This window comes from Zosterops lateralis, assembly GCF_965231275.1.
Source record: "Zosterops lateralis genome assembly, chromosome: 18".
NCBI lineage: Eukaryota > Metazoa > Chordata > Aves > Passeriformes > Zosteropidae > Zosterops > Zosterops lateralis.
In genome coordinates, this window is record NC_139778.1 from 7,696,727 (window position 1) to 7,714,819 (window position 18,093).

Below are 18,093 nucleotides of genomic sequence, written 5' to 3' on the forward strand. Positions count from 1 at the left end.
GGCTGAAGTGATTAATATGACAATTAGATGGCTCAGGACCACTGCCAGGATCTGCCCCAGCTGGAGACACAAGGATTAGCACAAAATGGGCACTCAAGACACCCAGAGTCAGAGAAGGAGACAAACCCCAAAAGGCAGAACAGTTTAAAAAGGCAGTGGAAAGGCAGAGTTCTATATCGACACCAACAGTCTGCCCTGGAAAGAGATGCACAAAGCTAAAATAGACAACTAATGCCACCCAAACCCAGGCACTGTGCTGACTACTGAGAGTTTATAGACAATTAAATAATATTAAAGTTGATAAGTAAATATTGGCTACTCAGTGCAGATAATTAATTACAGTATAATCTATCAGTTTACAATGTCATTAAGTTAATGTACAGCCCTTCCCTAAAGATACAACATGCTTCATTGTGTATTCAAGTTTTCATTTTACACTGCCCTTCTCCCTGTCCAGCTTACTGTAGATCTCTTGAAAAATCACAAAGTAATGAGCATATTTTAAATGTTAGGCATTTTTCTTTAAGACATCTGGGAATCTCGTCAGTGGCTGGTCACTGGATTGAGTGTGTTTGCACCTATAAGCAGATGCCTTACTGTGTGAGGAAAGGGATTTTAACCAAAATATGTATTTTATGTGGAGTCTTTTAAAATTACTTTTCTTTAATCCTCACATATTTTCCTGGAGAGCTTTGCCTTGGTAGTTTTGTTAGTTTCTGCCTGTTTTGTCTAGCACATTCTTGGTATTTGAAGTCAAAGGGTTCATGTCTTTCCAAATCCTGCACTTCACAAACACACTCCACAGTTTAGCTCCAGAGTTATTTACATTCAGCACAAACATGAGGGTCTCTTGCTTTTGTTGCTGAAAATAATCTGAATAATTTTAAAACGGAGAACAGAGAAGGGAGATTATAGTTAATGAACACAGCAAAAAAAATATTTGAAGTATCTGTTATGAATTATTTGGGGAAAGAGGAAGAACTTTATACGATCTCTGACATTTAGTCCTGGGAAGGTTCAGATAAGCACCCAGCTCCTAAGTTCAAGTCAAAGGAATCACCAGCACACCAACAATGAGTGCTTTCAAAAATTACATCCTTCTTCTTTACATGACTGGGCAAAACTAGGAAGTTTGGCCCAAATTAGTGAATTTCTTTGTAGTAAATAGGTGAATCAATTTGCCCTTTACAAAGGCATTGGATCATAATAGTCTTTCTGAGGTTCTCCATTAAACATTGGAGTAAACACTACTGGACCAAATGCATCAGAGGATCCACAACTCAATCCACAAACACAACCTAAGGAAAAACATTTCCTTTTGTCACTAAATGATACAAGACAAGGGTTTGAGAAACACAGTGTGTCTCATTCTCAGTGAAGTCAACAGGACTGACGTCAATGATCACAAAGTTATGTTTCAAACACCACTCTCCTGATATGTGATAAATAACTTTCATTTTATATTTGTTTTCTAGAATTTGCTGGGGACTCACAATTTAGGCAGAGTTTTTTATGAGCCCATCAAGGATCGACATGGCAATATCCTGATAGTTACTGTAAGAGAAGTGGAGAGTCTGTACTCATTTTTCAATGGCAAATGGATGCAGATATCCAAACTACAAAGCCAGAGGAAATCCCTTTCAACTCCAGAGGAGCCAACAGCATTAGACATCTTGCTTATAACAATCCAGGTAGTACTTTGCTTCTCTTATTGTGTGTTATTTGCTTTTGTGAAGCCTGTGCCAGAGCCCTGATTTTTGGAAGCCTCTTGTAGAATTTTAGGCCTTCGTCCAGTGCCCAATAAAATTAATGGCAAGGCTCCCATTGAGAGAAAAGACTTATATTACTTCCAGTGGGTCTGGGATCAGATCCTTAATATTCAAAATATCCGTGAGATTCTAAAGAAATTACTCCAAAGTCCTAGCAGAGAATAGTAGTTTCTATTGATTTCAGGAAACCAGGCTATGGAATTTTGTAGCAAGGGATATAAAAAAGCTTTAAAATTCTCTGGGATGTCCTTAAGCACCTATACAGACACTTAGAACTTCTACACTCCGTAAGATTTTTCCATCCAACCTTGAAAACTAAATCTAGGTTTTAAACTTTAGTGTTCTGTTTAATAAACTTGTTCTGTGGGGTTCAGGGCTCCTTGGAGCCTGGTATAGCTGCTAAAGAATCCTTTACTGACCATAACCCTCCTTTAATTTCTGCATCACTTACTCCTAGACTTGCAATTAGAGAAATGCCGAGGTAAGGACGGATCTCAGAAGCTGCTTGGCACACTCAGCTCAGTTACCATCCCTGAGAGGCATCAAGAATTATCTCTGAACTCACATTAAACAAACAGGGACAGTTCATGTTTAGATTAATACATGTTTTCTGTAGCTAACAGCAGCCAGTCTCCCTAAAACTGTTGCACAGTTACCCAAAATACAAGGCCAATCATTGTCTTAGTCCTTTCTTTAGCACTATCCATGAGATGATGGCTGCTGTGGTTAATTTTTCAATTAGAGGCACTTTCTTGGGCACAGATTCTGCTTCTCATACCGGGAAGTGACAGGCAATCAAAATATATGTTACCAGGTTTTAGGAACGTTAAAAAATTTCCAAAAGACAATAAAACTTACCTGATCTGTGCTGGAGTTAATGTATTACAATGTGTTAAAGGTGCAGAAAATAGTCAATCTGGGCAAAAGTTTTATATTAGGAAAAGCCAAATACAGGCCTGATCAGATTTCCACAGAGATCCTAGTGGAAAAAATGTTCCCCTAATGGTTTACACATTCCTATCTAATGCCCACCCTTTCTTCTATTACTTGTTTAATCATCGAGTGGGTATTTTGTTCATGAAGTGCTTGTGAAAATGAGGGTCTAATTGCACTGGTCAGAGCCAAGCATAGCACTGGCAGATAATTTGATGGTTCCAAGAGTAAAGGCACAGGGCCAGGTGTCTTAATCCTCACCCACTGCAGAAGCACACATTTCTCAGGATGGATGGCAGCAGACATCATTTTTCAGGTAGTTTTGGAGAACTGCTAGACATAGCCCTAAAAATGTCTCCTGGCCAAAGCAAATTCTCCATCAATACTAATTTCTTCTAAGCTCTATTTGTTGATAAAGATATTTGTTCAGAAAACGCTGCCACTAATTCAATTTTGCAAACTACCAGCCCCCATGCTGACAGAGATCTTCCTGTTGACAGCAGGTGATACAGAGCAGGTTTTGGAGAGATGTGGTCTGGGATCTCCTTGGGGACAGTCCTGGCTCCTGCAGCCCCTCTCTCCCAGCTCTTCCCCAGTGCTGCTCTGCTCCCTCTGTGCAGCCACAAACAAAACCCAAACCAGGGAACTGCTCTGCTGAAAAACAACTGCTCCTTTTCCCAAGTTGTTTTTCAGAGGACTCAGTTCCCTGATCCGGCTCACCACTGAAATGATCAGACAGGAGCAGAGGTGGGGGTTATTTAAGCCAGTTTAAACACCACAGTTAGAGAAGATTGAAACCTCAGGTTGTCAGAGCCAATTCCTGCATGACATGGAGACCTGAGAGATCCTGTGTATGGCTTTAAGTTGGAAATTGTCAAAGTGCACCCAAACTACCAGAGATTATTCATATGCTTAAGCATGTGCTTAAATGCTTTTTGAACTGGGAATGACAGCTGTAAAAACTTCTGTTGCTTTTTTGCTCCCAAACTCTTCTGCTTACGTGGAAAAAAAGATGAGATTTTTATGTAGGACCGTTTCCCTTAAAACAGGACATACTTTCCTATCACAAACGAAGTCAGCAGCGCCTCCCTCCTGGCTTGTATCTGGGTTACCTTAAACTCTGCAGTTCTGTGGATCAGATCAAGGTGCTTGTGTTGCAGAAGCTGCCCAATGTCCTGTGTCACGTCAAAATCCGAGACAACAGCAATGTCTCCAAGTAAGTGAATATATGGATATACTTACACAGAGATAGATAGAGAGAGAGAGAAAGAGGGAAGAGTTGTTTTAAGTTTGAAACAATTGATCAAAAGTTAACGCCAAAGCAATTCTGCATTGCAAAATCGTAGGTGGCAGCACGGTTTGGCTCTGGAGTGTGGCAGAAGGGTTTGGCTCCAGTGTGTGCCACCCCAGAGTCATGCTGAGCTAAACAAGTGCACCTGAGTTTTCCCAGCAGTCTGAAGACTTGTCCAGAACACATGGATAGGGGCCCACTGGTTTCTAAGGATGGTATTCCATGGTTATTCCAGTTCTGCACAGGGACAATGACCTGTTCAGAAGATGGAAGCCTGCAGCCCTGACTCAGCCTTCAGTGGATTCAGTGTCACCCTTTCCATGGATTTTCACTGATTATGGGGTGTTGGTGTGGGGAATTTTTCTGTTTATTCTCTGTGTGATATCTGAGTTTTTTCACCCAAAACCACAGCAAATACACAGCAGTTGAAAACCATATTCATTAACGCAACCAGCCAGCAAACTGCTGTGCTCTGGGAAAGTAATTTTCCCCTCGTCCACTGCTTCCCTTATCCATTGGCAAGGGCCCTGTTTGTACTGCCTGGTCTTTGCCTAGTGGGCAACACATTTTACTGACCTTTTTCTGGAGCTTTTTAATCTCACATCATTTCAGCAACCAGCTGAGAATTTTGCATGAGGAAAAAGGAAGGGGATATTTACACAGATGAGAGAGATATCCAGAATGTAGTAGTGAATCCTAACAACAATGCTGGAAGGAATATAAAGGCTAAGGCTTCAGAGTTTATAACAATCCCTGACTCTTGAAGTTTAAGATCAGATCTTTATTTAGGAACAGATTATACCACAGCTATTACTTGTCTTGTAGTGGGGTTTCCTGTACATTCTTTTTTTTAATGTTTGATGCTGGCTGCTATTCAAGACTGACTACTGGGCAGGGTGAATTAGGGATTGGATCCAGAACTATGATTCCCATGTTTATCAGGTCTCAAATAGAGACGTGTGGGGGAAAGCAGGAAGTTCTTTGGCTGCAATGAGTAGAAGATAGTCCTTCACAGAGATCAAACTTCCTGCTAACTGTAGCAATTTCCAATGCATGTTTTTAAAAATATTGTGGTAGATAGGGAATGAAGAATGTGAAAGGGAAAACCTGAAGTGAGAAGCCCTGGTGAAACATTTCAAAGGCAGTTGGACTTCCAGAGGAATGTTCAGCCTGATGTACATGTGCTAGAAAAATAAAACTTTTCAGAGTTCAATCAAGATTGCACAAGTTTAGAATGTTTTGGTATATGAGGATTAAACTATCAACAGATCCCAAATGCACATACACTGAATTCCTGCTTGTGCCTTGAACTGTTGTTATATTTCTAATTTTAACTTGACTCAACATACAGAGATGAGTGGGAATGGATCCAAACACTTTCTGGCTCAGAATCCATGGAAAGTATGGATCATACTTCAGACTGCCCTACTCAATTGTTCTTGTATGAGCTCCAGACAGCAGTGAAAGCTCTCCTCAAACAGATCAATCTACCTCTGCATCAGGTATTTGCCTTTGTGGGATTTATCACCTTTTTAAAACCCCATTACTAAGAATGCAACAAAAAGCTACAAACTGTGTCACTGAAAAGTAGGGAAATCAATGTCAGGGTTGCAAGAGAAACAAAGCAGAGAAGTTTTGTACTCCATTATTCTAAGGGGGAACATCTTTAGTAAAACATTCTTGTCCTGGATGTGTGAACATTCAAGGATTCAGAGACAAATTTCCACTACCTGCTATGTTTTTAATCTTTTACCTTATTTATGCAACTTCAGGCAGGTGAAAATTAGCACTTTTTTCATGAAAGTGGTAGTTTTGAGCAACTTTATCAAGCTGACAAAGAAAAAGAAGCATTTTTGCTGGCAAGCACAGCAAGTCACTGTTTTCTGGGAGGCTTCTAGTGAGGCTGAAGGAAAGGCCTGGTAAAGACACAGCATTTTGCTGCTCTTTTGCACACAGATGAATGTACCCCTTCTAAAACACAAATTCCCAGCCCCCCAGATTGCTGTGGATGAGGAGAGGTGTCTGGCTTCTGGCTTTACATTTAGGTACAAGAAATGCATATGTGAATAAATAAAGTCAGGGAGAATAATCTCTGATGTGAAATATCCATGAAAAAATAAGCTAAGAACTTTGTTTCTTGTTTCCATTAATTCCATTTTATTTTGGTCTGCAAGGGTAAAGAGGTCTTAAAGTAGAAGTAAATCATCTTTATATTCACTTCAAGGTCTGTTTGTGCAGCTAGAAAGATGTGGTCTTAAAATAAATTAATCTGGTTCTACATTTCTTGATTTTGAAAGGTTTAGGCTTTGCTTTTAAAAAAGAATCCATCAGTGCTTCACCTTCTAGCCTGAGAAGAGCCAAGTAAGACTCAAGTAAATCCAAAATTAAGACAGATGGTGTGCTGCCTTGTGGTCAGTCACTCTAATTCAATAGGGCTCTGTACAGGTCTCTATGTTACTGCATTTGCTTGGAGGTTATACCTTTTGTGCAACTTTTTTTTTTTTTTTTCTTTTAGAGTTAGGGACTGAAATATTGAGATCACCGTGCAGTATATTCCTGAGGCTGCAGCTCAGCCAAGCATCTGAGCTCATCCATTGTGCCTGAGAGATAGACATCAACATGACCTTGCAGTTAAACACAGATGCAAATGGTCTGATGGCTCAGCACCAAAGTTTTATGTTAATGAATTGCATTTTTAATTCCACGGATTTATTTATGTATTTTTATTATTTTTGTGGCAACCAGGAGCAGGGACAGTGGCACTGGGGCACAGCCAGGGCAGAAGGCAGTGCTGCGCACAGCAGCTCTGAGCAGCCTCAGGCCACCTCTGCCTGGGCCATTTTCTCTTGCTGCAGCACTTGTTAAACCTTTTCAGTGCCGTGTTGAGGGAGAGCTGCATATTTCTCTTAACCAACCCTAAATTGAATCTTAAAGGTTTTTAATTGAATCCATTTTCATGTTTTCACATAATTATGCAATCATAATCTTGAAAAGCACATGGCATGTGATCATTTTCTGCCTAATAAGAAACATAAATGTTGTTTTCAGGGGGGTTGTGCCTGTGTGTGTTGTTTTAATGTGGAACATTGCAGCTTTAAATCTTTATTTTATGTAGTGACATGAACCCACATTTAGCTACCACCACCCACCCCTCACCCCCCCCCCGCCCCAAATATTTACGTTTTATAAAAATTCCGAGCTTGATGTTGTGCAAATTTTCTTTAATGTTTTATATCATTTGGGGTGTTGTTTATATAAGTGCCATGTTGTAATTCTCTCCTATTCCTTCCCCCGCGCGTGTCCCTGTACAGGCTAAGCACTTCCGTCTGTACACACAGGAGGTGTTGGAACTGGGTCACAATGTCTCCTTTCTTCTCCTGCTCCCCGCCTCAGACGATGTCTGCACTGCCCCAGGACAGAATAATCCTTACACCCCACACTCAGGATTTCTTAACCTCCCTCTTCAGATGTTTGAACTCGGTATAGTAGCTTGCTTCTCCTAGAAATATTAAGCCAGTCTCCCTTATAATAAAATCACAAAGTTGTATCTGTTTTCCCTCTTGTCCCAGTGGAGAGTCAATAAATCACATGATGGCTTTGGCAACAACACTCCCTATAACGGTGTACAAGTTACAGAGGGAGCAGGGCGCTTAAAGCATTCACTGTAGCCATCGTTATTGAAATGCAAAGCAGAGAGCAAGGCCCACAGTTATCCACTATGTGTCTGGAAGCTTCTTTGCAAGATGATGTTCTTTAAAACACAGAACCGAGAGAAATTGCACATGGCACAGGAAGGCTGGAGTGTGGCGGGAGATGCAAAAAAAATCTCTCTAAGTTGGCACAAGGAAAATCGCTGGTTCTCTAATGAGGATTTATGCAGATCCTGATTGCAGATTGTCCTACTCAAGGTCTGACTTCTTCACAGCTTTGTGAAAGGTCTGAGTATATTTTCCAATGTGAGGGGCAACTTTTTCCCTTTGATACCTGGAAAAATGCAGGAGACTGTCCTATTTCCGTGGTACAGCAAAAGCCTGTTGTGAAAAATGCCAAAGCACTGAACTCGAATCTCTTTTTTTGGAGAGCACATCTCGTGCTGTAGCAGATTCACCTCTCTTCTTCCACTGCATTGCTGACTGGGCAGAAATTCCCCAAAACAGAGTTTTCCAGCTGTTTCACAGAAGGCATAAGATGCTTTAGCTTCAGGTCCTCTATTTCTCATTTCTTCTTCTTTGGTCCACAGAGAAAAGAAAAGGTTCCACATAAAAGCAGCTCATAAAGACTTAATAGTTCTTTTTAGAAAGAATATTAAAATGTGGGGGCTGCTAAGCCTTACACATCAGTCTGCTCTGTTTCCTTCTGGCCTGTAAAACTGGGGATCTTTCTTTCCTCTGCCTTGGAGAAGAGAGAAAGATGCGAGCCAAAACTGATTGAGTCGGCACACCAGGAGCCACTTCAGGAAAGGCTTTAGTGGCAACTGTGTCCCTAGTGATGTCCCTCTCAGGTGCTTATGTGACACCATTACCTTCCCATCTCCTGTCTATCAGTGCCAAGTGCTGCTCAAGTCACTTGTGTAGGAAATTAGATATTAATGGACTGTCTTGCCTTGCCTGCAGTCACAACTCATCCATGACCTACCATCACCCAGCAACACAAATTTCATTTGGATCAGGCAGGAATACAGCACTGGATTAATGCCACATCAGCCACAGCACACTGTGGTGCCTGTGACAGCTCTGGGGGTTTCTGCTGCCTGTGGGAGGACAGATGCCAGCTGAGCTGCCATACAATTATGAGTGGAATAGCCACACAATACATGGTGTAGTCTGCCAAGGAAAAGTTACTCCTTCAAAGGAAAGCTAATGTAATTGAATGAGAAGAGTTAGCTCAGTGCTTTGGGTCACAAGGCCATGGCTGCAGTGCCCTAAAGCCACACTTATCTTCTGATGTGCCATCCTGAAGCCTGTTGGCCTCTGAGTATGGAGCACATAATTTCTCCTGTTGAGAGGGGCCTGCTGTCTTGCTATGCAAATTAATGCACACAGCATATTAAACTCTGATGCAATTAATCTCCTCATTAGAGGTTGTGCAGGCTATTTGATTCTCATTAGGTGGGACACAGGCCAGGGGCAGGAGTGCCTCTTATTTCAGGGACACAGTCTGCATGTGTCTGACAAATCAATAGAGGCTGCATGGGAAGGTGTGGCACTCGCAAACATGCAACAGAGCATGTCCCAAAAGGCATTCCTGGTGCAGCCCTCTCCATTCAGCAATGGTGCTGCAGTGGGAAAGCAATTCATGGTGGAGAAAACAGTAGGGAAAGCGGAGTTTTACTTTTGAGTATTTTTTTAAGTAAGCAATCCTCTGGCCAAAGGCAGATGACATTTCAATATGACTTATTATATATGTATCCCTGATGTTCTATAAAGTGACTGTGATTCACATCGCAAATATTAGAAGCTTCCATTCCCCATTAGCTGGTGGCTACCAACTATATAATTGCATAACCACAAAAGACTACGTTGAAGTAACATTTGTTAAAGTAACATTAAAGGGTCTGACTTAAAACCACAAAGGCTTGAAACTTCAGCACTGGAGCCGAAACCGCGGCTGTAATTCACTCAAGAGTCCACCACATATGGCACATGTACTGGAAGACCACACACTATTCACACTGTATCCCTGCAATATCTAGGCATTGCTGAAACCAGAAGGTAGAATTCATTCTTTTACTCTTTTTTTTTATTTTTTGGTGAGATTTCTATGTTCAGATTTGGCCTTTATTGCTAATGCTAAAAATGTTTCTGTGATTGGATCTCTAAGTTCAGCAAATTCTTCTAAATTATTCTAATCATGTTGTTTGTGAGGGATAATGGGACATGGGACACTGTTTTAATTTCTTTTTTTTTTTTTTTAATATTTGTGATGAGAAGAATATATATGCAATTTATACCTGGAACACTCTGAAAAATGCCCTGCCCCAGTCCAGAGGAGTAGCAGCAGTAAATCCGACTGGCACTCGCTGCTCTAACAAGATCACGCTGTATGTTTGCATTTACTGCAGCACCAATGAATGGGGAAGTATTTCTGAAAACTTGCTCTCCCTCAGCAAGTTTCAGTATGTCTGCACGACCATTTGTAACTGCCCAGCTTTGCCTGAGCAGTGGCAGGTTCTGGTATAGTGTAGCTTTAACACACCAGGTAAATTAACATCTGCAGAGCTCCATGGCATTGTAGCTGTTCTGTCTAGTGAAGCTTGGACAGTTCTGTGCTGCTCCAAAGTCAAATTACACAGAGTAAGAGGTCATGTCTGAACTTTCTGTGTTACCCTTCTGCAATAGAGTTCAGAGGATGATGTGTGGTAGCATCTAAAAGAGTTTTAATAATTCTCCCCAAATTGTGATATGACTGCAATGCTTTTCCTACTGAGTCATTTACATTGAAGTTCCTGATTTAAGCCAGCATAGCCCAAGAGAAAGTTATCAGCCTTCAAAATGATCCTTTCGTTCTTAAACACTCAATTAAAAATAAAATAAAATATGAGTTTCATTTTCCAGCCATGTCACTACCTTCTTGATAAAAGAAATGATGAGCTATAAAAGCCTCAGAAATAGCCTTTCTGATTAAAGCTGTCAAGGGCTAGATAGCCTCTGGAGCTGCATACTAAAGACCTGATTATCCCTTCACTTAGATATAATTAGAAATTATTATTTTGAAATCAGTGAAGTTACAGAGTAAATCTAGTGTAAATGAGAGGAGAACTGAAGCCTGTATTATTTATTTCTAGCTTAAAGAAACCCATCCAGAGTTAGTTACTATATTTGTGTTCTGAAAGCTAAGGATTTCATATTTCATAACCAGAATGTAACAATTTTCCTTTGCACTTTGTCTTTTCACAGTTCATTTTTGCTGTTACAAGGAAAAATTTATAAGCCTGTATTGCCGCCTTTCTGCTGTCATAGAGCTGGACTCTCTGAAAACCCAGCAGTCCCTGAGGGAAGCAATTTCAGACAGTGAAGTCGCTGCAGCCAAACAAAGACACCAGCAAGTTATAGACTACATACAGGTAATAGTCTGTTTCTGACTATTCCAAGATTTTAAGGTGGCTTTCTTAAAAATTGCATGGGGCTGTAATTTGAAATCTAAATGGAGAATTATTCACAGACATCATAAAAAGAGCAGTTGTATCAAAAGTGCAATTCCGTTTTTATGAAATTCAAACCCAGAACATGCTTTCCTTAGTTGTTGCTTTTATAGAAGGATTTTTACGGGTAAAATCAAATGACAGTTATACTAGACTGTTATAAAGAAATGTGTCAGTCTGCTTGTAAAACTCCCTCCCATCTAATGTGAGGTAAGCTAGCACCATGTCTGGGCATTCATTTGTGTAAGAGTTTTTCTTTGTCTGCATGAACTGGGGGCATTTTTTCACTGTGATAACGTGGCAATTAAAAAAACTAAAATGAAAATTCAGACTCGGTTGTGGAGACAATCTCCACCAACAATATCACAATTAGGAACACAGCTCTGCATTTCAGATGTCAAGCTGGCCCCACAAGCAGCCACAAGCCTGGCCAGCACCATGCACTGCTTCAGTCCCGCAGTGAAGGAGGATCACCACTCTTACCATACCCATCCAATTTGCTTATTCTCTGTCCTTCATCCTGATTTTCCTCTGCTGTTCCCAAATCAAGACTTTACCTACTCAACTCAGGGCTCTTTGAACTACACTCCATTGCAGCATAGCAAAGCCTGTGCTATTGCAAATGATTTTGGCAATTAGTTATTTATAGATAAAGCTCATGACTTTTGCAGAGTATATCTGTGGGCATTGACCTGTCTTTCTACAAGAGAGATGCAAATAACTTTACATCTCTATATTAATATTCAAGCTATCTTCTGTTGGAATAGGGGCCAAGACACCATTTATCCCTTTGACCAGATGTTTGGCCCTCCACAGTTATGAACAAAAGGATGATATTTCTATTTCTCTTTGTTCTGCATTCAGATCCCCTTTGCCTTGTCCACTTGGAGCTTTTGGCAACCTGCAGCAGGGCAGAGAGGGAAGATCCATTGTGCTTTCACTCTCATTCACTTCTCATTCTCACACCTGGAAAACCTAGCTTTCTTGCAGTCTGCAGGAGAATTTGGGAAATTTTTATCCTTTACATCAAACCCAAGCATTTGTATATTATTTTGCAGGGTACAGTATAGACAGTTCTGTGTTCCTCTTCTCTGAAGTATTTGAGTCACATATCCACGCTGGGAAAATATGGCAGAACATTTTAAACGTCAGTGTTTTGTGCTGAATTATTGTGACAGTGTATGAGGCTTGTCAGGTTTCCTCTCAAATGAAAACCAGCTGTATTCCACCTATTGGCAAAAATATCTCTGCCCACCACATACCGCAATCTTCAGTGGTGACCACGAAACCGCAAGAGCATTTGTGTGATCCCAGATCTAAGACAGTGTTGAAGTCTCTACACAAACCAAACATTGTAAAGAGCAAGGGAGTATATATAAATGCAGTTCTGAAAAGGAGTCAGAAGACAACTGAGAAGTAAAAATTATTGAAAAATCCCCAACCAGAACGTAAGGTACTTGGAGTCTTTACTAGAATGTCACAAAGAAAGGAGAGAAATCTACAAACACTGAAACTAAAACTGAGGTTAAGCTGTAATTTATATCATGTAATGCTTCAAATGTTCCTAAATTGTAAAAGAACCACAGTTCATTACAAAGTCCTGCAGAACAGCACCAGGGGAAAAACCAACAGGATTTGCATTTTAATATACTGCATGCAGGATGGTTCTTGTTTGGGGTTGAGGGAGGATCACAGAAAGGATGTACAAAATCCCTAAAATCAAATAGGTGAGATGTTTGCTAACTGGAATTCTTGTCATGGAGCTACACTGAAGTCTTGAAATTATGCAGGATTATGAATTAATCTCTGAACCATTTGCTATTCTTATTGATGTATATTCTTAGCTCAAATTGACTCAGTGGCAAGGCTTGCACTGACATCATTGGAGTCGGGATTTCACCTTTACATAAAAATGGCCATACTAGGTCAAAACCAAGACCCAGCTGCCCAGCTATCCTGCCTCCAACACAGCTCATCAGGAACTACCCCAGCAAATCTGGCATCTACAGTATCCCTTGGGAGTAAATTTCACACTTTGAATATGCATTTTGTGAAGCATTCCAGCTAAGAGAAGTTGTCTTCAAATATCGGTCTGCAGGCTCCCTGATCCCTCTGTCACTCCCCTATCAGACAATTGTCACTGAACAGAGTAGCCCTCATTTTTGCCTCTCCATTATTGAGCCAGAACTCTCACTGCATTCTTGCAGAATGTAGCTTGTATAACTGCAAAACAGCTTCCCTCAAACACTGCAGTATTAATAGGAAGGCTCACTAGAAATTCAGAACCTTCAGTAGGAAAACAGGGGGAAGTTCTAGAAAGGACACTGCAGCAGGAGGGTATTTACTCACAGCTACTCTCATTTGATGGTTGCAACATTTGCTCAGCCATCAAAGGTCTTGAATGGTTTGAAGATGATGTTAAAAGATGTTGAAAGTGTTCCATTATCTAAACTCTTCAGATCCACATAAACAGTATCTTTCCTCTCGGCAGACATACTTAAACCTACATCCTGCTATTGATTTAGGCACTTGTCTCTTATTGCCATCAACAGGCATGTGTTAGAACTGCTTTTGTGTAGATTCATATTTTTAAAATGTATGCAGGCTAAAATGGTGAGTGTGAAACTGCAGTTTGGCTCATAGCTGTGCTTCTGCCCTCCATTTATGTATCCACACGTGTGTATGTTCTTTGTTAAATTAGATCTGACCTGAGCAATTGCTTTGACCTGGGTTTTCAAAGATGTTTCAGAAGTCTCACTTTTATTCCAGTACAGAATCAAACCAACTTCCAGGTGTGCTACAAACTATTTACTCCATCAAAATACAATTTTCATTTTCTTTCCATTCAGACTTTACGTCTGGATTCACCCCTCCTAACTACACATTCTTAATTGAGGTACCTCTTAATCAAAATCAGTTCAGACCACCTCAATTTGAATGTTCTTTTGGAGAATCCTGATGCTCTTTTTGCCAGTAACTACAGACTTACCTGGGCACTTGAAAAAGTACACACTTAGGTACAATTAATACTCAGCCTTAACTGTATTTTGCCACTATTGTTTTCTCCACAGCAAATTGATGAGATCTGGAGGGACATGAGATGGATCACAGAAGCACTGCAGAATGCAAGATACAAGCAGCCAGCAGCAGGCCTGCCCATAAAAAAGTTTGTGGATCTTTCAGAAGAACATTCTCAAAAGAAAATGAGCTCCACCTCTTCACATTTAGACTGTCTTCCTTCACTTCCCCCTTCCCCTGAGCCTAGAATGCAGAGGAGAAAAGCTGTGAGTGGTAAGAGAACTTTTCTTTGTTCACCAAGCACTCTTTAAACTCACTTTTAATTATAACAGTTCTTGTATGTCTTTTTATAAAAGGAGTAAATTTTTCCCATACTTGTCAAGGTATTTTAACGATCATTTCACCAATCATTTGCCACTCAGTATCCTGAGATCCTTCTATAATCTTTACAATCATTTTTTACTTTCAGCTACTCAGAATAACTGCTCATCATCAGCCAACTTTGTCACCTCGCTGTTCCAGATCATTTAATGAACAGGTTGGAAGGGACAAGTGCTATCACTGGCTTCTCCACGATGTCCAGAATTCCAGTAAAATCCATCCATGGTGAAAGAAAGCTGCCTACTTCATTTTTTTGTCTACATCAACAATCTGCTCTTTTATATGGAGGCAGCTTTCTCTTTGTCTCAATTACAGCTGCAGAGCCTGTGGTAAAGAACATTATCAAAAGCTCTTCAGAGCTCTGACAATGGCTGTGCATTAATTGTAAACATGTTCAGAGTTTTCTTAGGCTGATGAGACATGAGTTGCTAGCAGAAGCTATTGATCCATCCTCATCACTCATGTATTTATTATTCTTCCCCACAGTTTCCATTAATTTGACAGAATCTAATTCAATTTTTTCCATAGTTTCCATTTGCCACTTTCTGTTTTTCAGGTATCACAGCCATTTCCTTTCCAGGCCTTGAGTGTTCCTCTGCTTTGCGGCAATTATTTCTTATGCCCCTCTTGCTTTCTTTTGATAGAGCAAATTTTAGTGCTAATAGTCCAGTTTAACAGCAGTTTACAGACACCTCTCTGAGTTCTCAGTGTTTTAAAGAAGCATTTTGAATCACACAAATTACACATAAATGCCCACCTCACTGAGCATTATTACTTCTCTACATAGCCAGAAAATTAAACTGATGAAACAAACGGATCACAGCAAATAAAGATGAAGCAAATGAAACAGCAACACCCATTTTGCTAACAGAATAAGGAGTTTGGAGGAAAAAATAAACCATCATTCTGCTGAGCTGCCTTAAAGCAACAAGTAAATGAAACAGTAGAAACAAAAGAAACAGATGCTGAACTAAACAACTGCCATGACCATTATAGTAATAATAATTGGGGTTTTTTCAAACTGGCAGTTTTATACAGTTAAGGAAAATGAATAAATCTATTGTGACTAAATTTCATAAAGTTAAAAGAAAAGAAACCTGAATGGGGTGGTGCTTTGCTCCACTCCATTATACAGTGGTGTTCTTTCTCAGCACCCCTCCCTGAGCTGTTTTTCCCCTGTGTTACAGACCATGAATGCAGAATAATCCTTAGCTCTGGCACAGTGCAAACTGCAGCTTTATCTTGTCCTGCACACCCTGGGTTCATTAGTGCTGGGCTTTTTAGCAATTTACACAAGCTCCAAGTGAACAGTCAGCACTGTATAAAATCGATATTTAATTCCTGGGATCTAAGATAAACTATCCAGGGCAATGGAGCATCAATCTATTCTATCACACATGCCACTATTTATTATCTTATTGATCCTTCTGAAACCAAAAGACAGCAGCAATTTCAGTGCCAGTGTGAGATTTGGTCCACAAATTCACATTTGAATTACATGTGTCTGTTTTGGATTTGAACAATGATGGATTTGAACACACCTGATGTCCAAAAGGGCAGTTTTTATTTATCAACCTCCATGTTGTGCCACACTTATAGCTGCACCCTGCTCACTGTTACAGAGATATAAATCTAGAGTAACTTAACTGACATCTTTAATAAAAACAACACCTGGATTAGAGATTTTCTCTCTCACAAATCTCCATGTCTATGAAATTTAGTGAAAGCAAGATAAAAGAAGACAGATTCTCTCCGAACTTAATCCCAATTCAAATGCAATTTTTTCCCTGTCTTTAACATAATAAATTAACTCTTTCTGGTTTTCCTAATTATGCCACCACCTGTCTAACACCTGTACTCCTCCCTGATAAGTCCTCCCAGACTGCCTTTGCTGTCACCTCAGTCCACGGCAATTCTATAGAGGCAACACACATGCATTCCCAGCACTGCAGATTTAAAATTAAGACAAAAAACCCCACATAAATGACAGTTAAGCCATTTGAGTCTTGTGAGTGTTAACCAGCTCTCCTTGCAGACTCTCAGCCCTGCTCGGATGAAGAAGGCTGCTCCGAGGTGTTCCTCCCAACCGACAGCGACTACGACTCCAGCGACGCGCTGAGCCCCAGGGAATTAGACCTGATGTACTCCTCCTCCCAGGACATCTCCCAGCAGGCTGGCACTGGCCTGGGGGGCAGCGCACCCAACGTGCTCCAAGCCCACGACATGAAGCCCTGCCTGGCACTGACAGAGAGTGGTGCCTCGGACACCAGTGCTGAGTGTTGCATCGAGCAGATGAGTGGCCTGACAGTGTCAGGACTTACACCGAAAAGCACGGACAAGTCCTCCAGCTCCAAGCAGCCACTGGGCTTTTTAGGGAAAAAAAAGTTGGGGAAACACCAACATTACAACTACTTTAGCCGGCAGCACCGCTGGCTGCGCGTGTACAGCGAGACTCAGGTGGGCTCTCTGTCAGAAGGCGTCTACACCCAGTACCTCATGAGATCTCCAGATTTGTCCCAAGAACCTACCTCCAGCGAGCAGGTGAAGAGTCCCATCGATGGGTCTCACAGCACTTCAGTACCTCATGCATCCAGCCTTCCAGAGAACAGGAAAGGCAAGTATGAGGAACCAAGGCAGGATGTCCATAGGATACATGTGGAGCCTTATGAAACAACGTTTCTGGATGAAGAGGGCAAGTCCTGGGCGATGAGCACAGAGTCTGTAGAGCACACGGATGTGCACAGTGCTATGCAACAGATCACGGGTCCAGAGGAGCAGTCGGGCTCTGCTGTCCCAGAAGTTTTCAGCAGCACCCTTTAACCCCAGAATCCTGCACTGCTTCCCATCACTCCACATGAGATACGAGCGCTGTGATCATAAAGGCCATACTTTCAAAACCACTGGTAAAAAATCCAGCTCCTGAAATGGCAACTCGTGCCACTCTAAAGAATCCTAACCTTTTGACTTTATCACCAGATTTCTGGTCTCACAGAGGTATCATCTGTCATGAAGTGAGCATCATTATTACTGGCATCTGCAGCTTTGCAGGTAGAGTCGTAACAGTCACCACATAACAATGTGCAATTGAGTAATCAGGTTTTGCAGGTCTCTTCACTTTCATGTTTCTCTGAGCATGCAAAATTTTAAGCATGAGTTGCTCTGCCTCCAAGTTAGCAGAAGTTGTAACATCTTTGGTGTCCTTATGTTAGGACTGTGTCCTAAAAGGCTATTAAGCTTTTTTCCACCATCTCCCTCAATTTTTTCTACTTTTCAGCTTTTCTTGAATGGATTTAGGTTGGATATAACTGAAATGCTAACTGGTCTAGTAACACAGATGACCCAGATTTTCTAGCCACTTAAAGAAATGAAAATTCTTTCAATATCTAGAAAATGTAATCAACACCATCTCTAAATGCTGTCAGAGCCTGACATAATTATCACATAATTGTTTTTTCAGGAGCTTAGATTTCAAATTATTAAAGTAGCAAGTTATTTTAAAAGCTCAGGAGATGAACCTCTGAGGTCAAGAGCAGGCAGAATGAGGCCAGGTTCTAGACAAA

General features: G+C 40.9%; 1 protein-coding gene across 1 annotated transcript in view; it reads left to right on the forward strand.

Moving 5' to 3' along the window:
* The window catches only part of ANKFN1 (ankyrin repeat and fibronectin type III domain containing 1), a gene marked incomplete at both ends in the record, with an annotated part of 57,218 nt that extends 39,865 nt beyond the window's left edge, over positions 1–17,353 (forward strand). Inside the window, 7 exons of the mRNA XM_083874784.1 lie at positions 1,476–1,691; positions 3,752–3,918; positions 5,345–5,495; positions 7,305–7,473; positions 10,890–11,056; positions 14,206–14,425; positions 16,569–17,353. Of these exons, the coding sequence (XP_083730910.1) occupies positions 1,476–1,691; positions 3,752–3,918; positions 5,345–5,495; positions 7,305–7,473; positions 10,890–11,056; positions 14,206–14,425; positions 16,569–17,353 (1,875 nt within the window). The remainder of the gene's footprint in view (positions 1–1,475; positions 1,692–3,751; positions 3,919–5,344; positions 5,496–7,304; positions 7,474–10,889; positions 11,057–14,205; positions 14,426–16,568) is intronic.
* Positions 17,354–18,093: the final 740 nt, after the last annotated feature.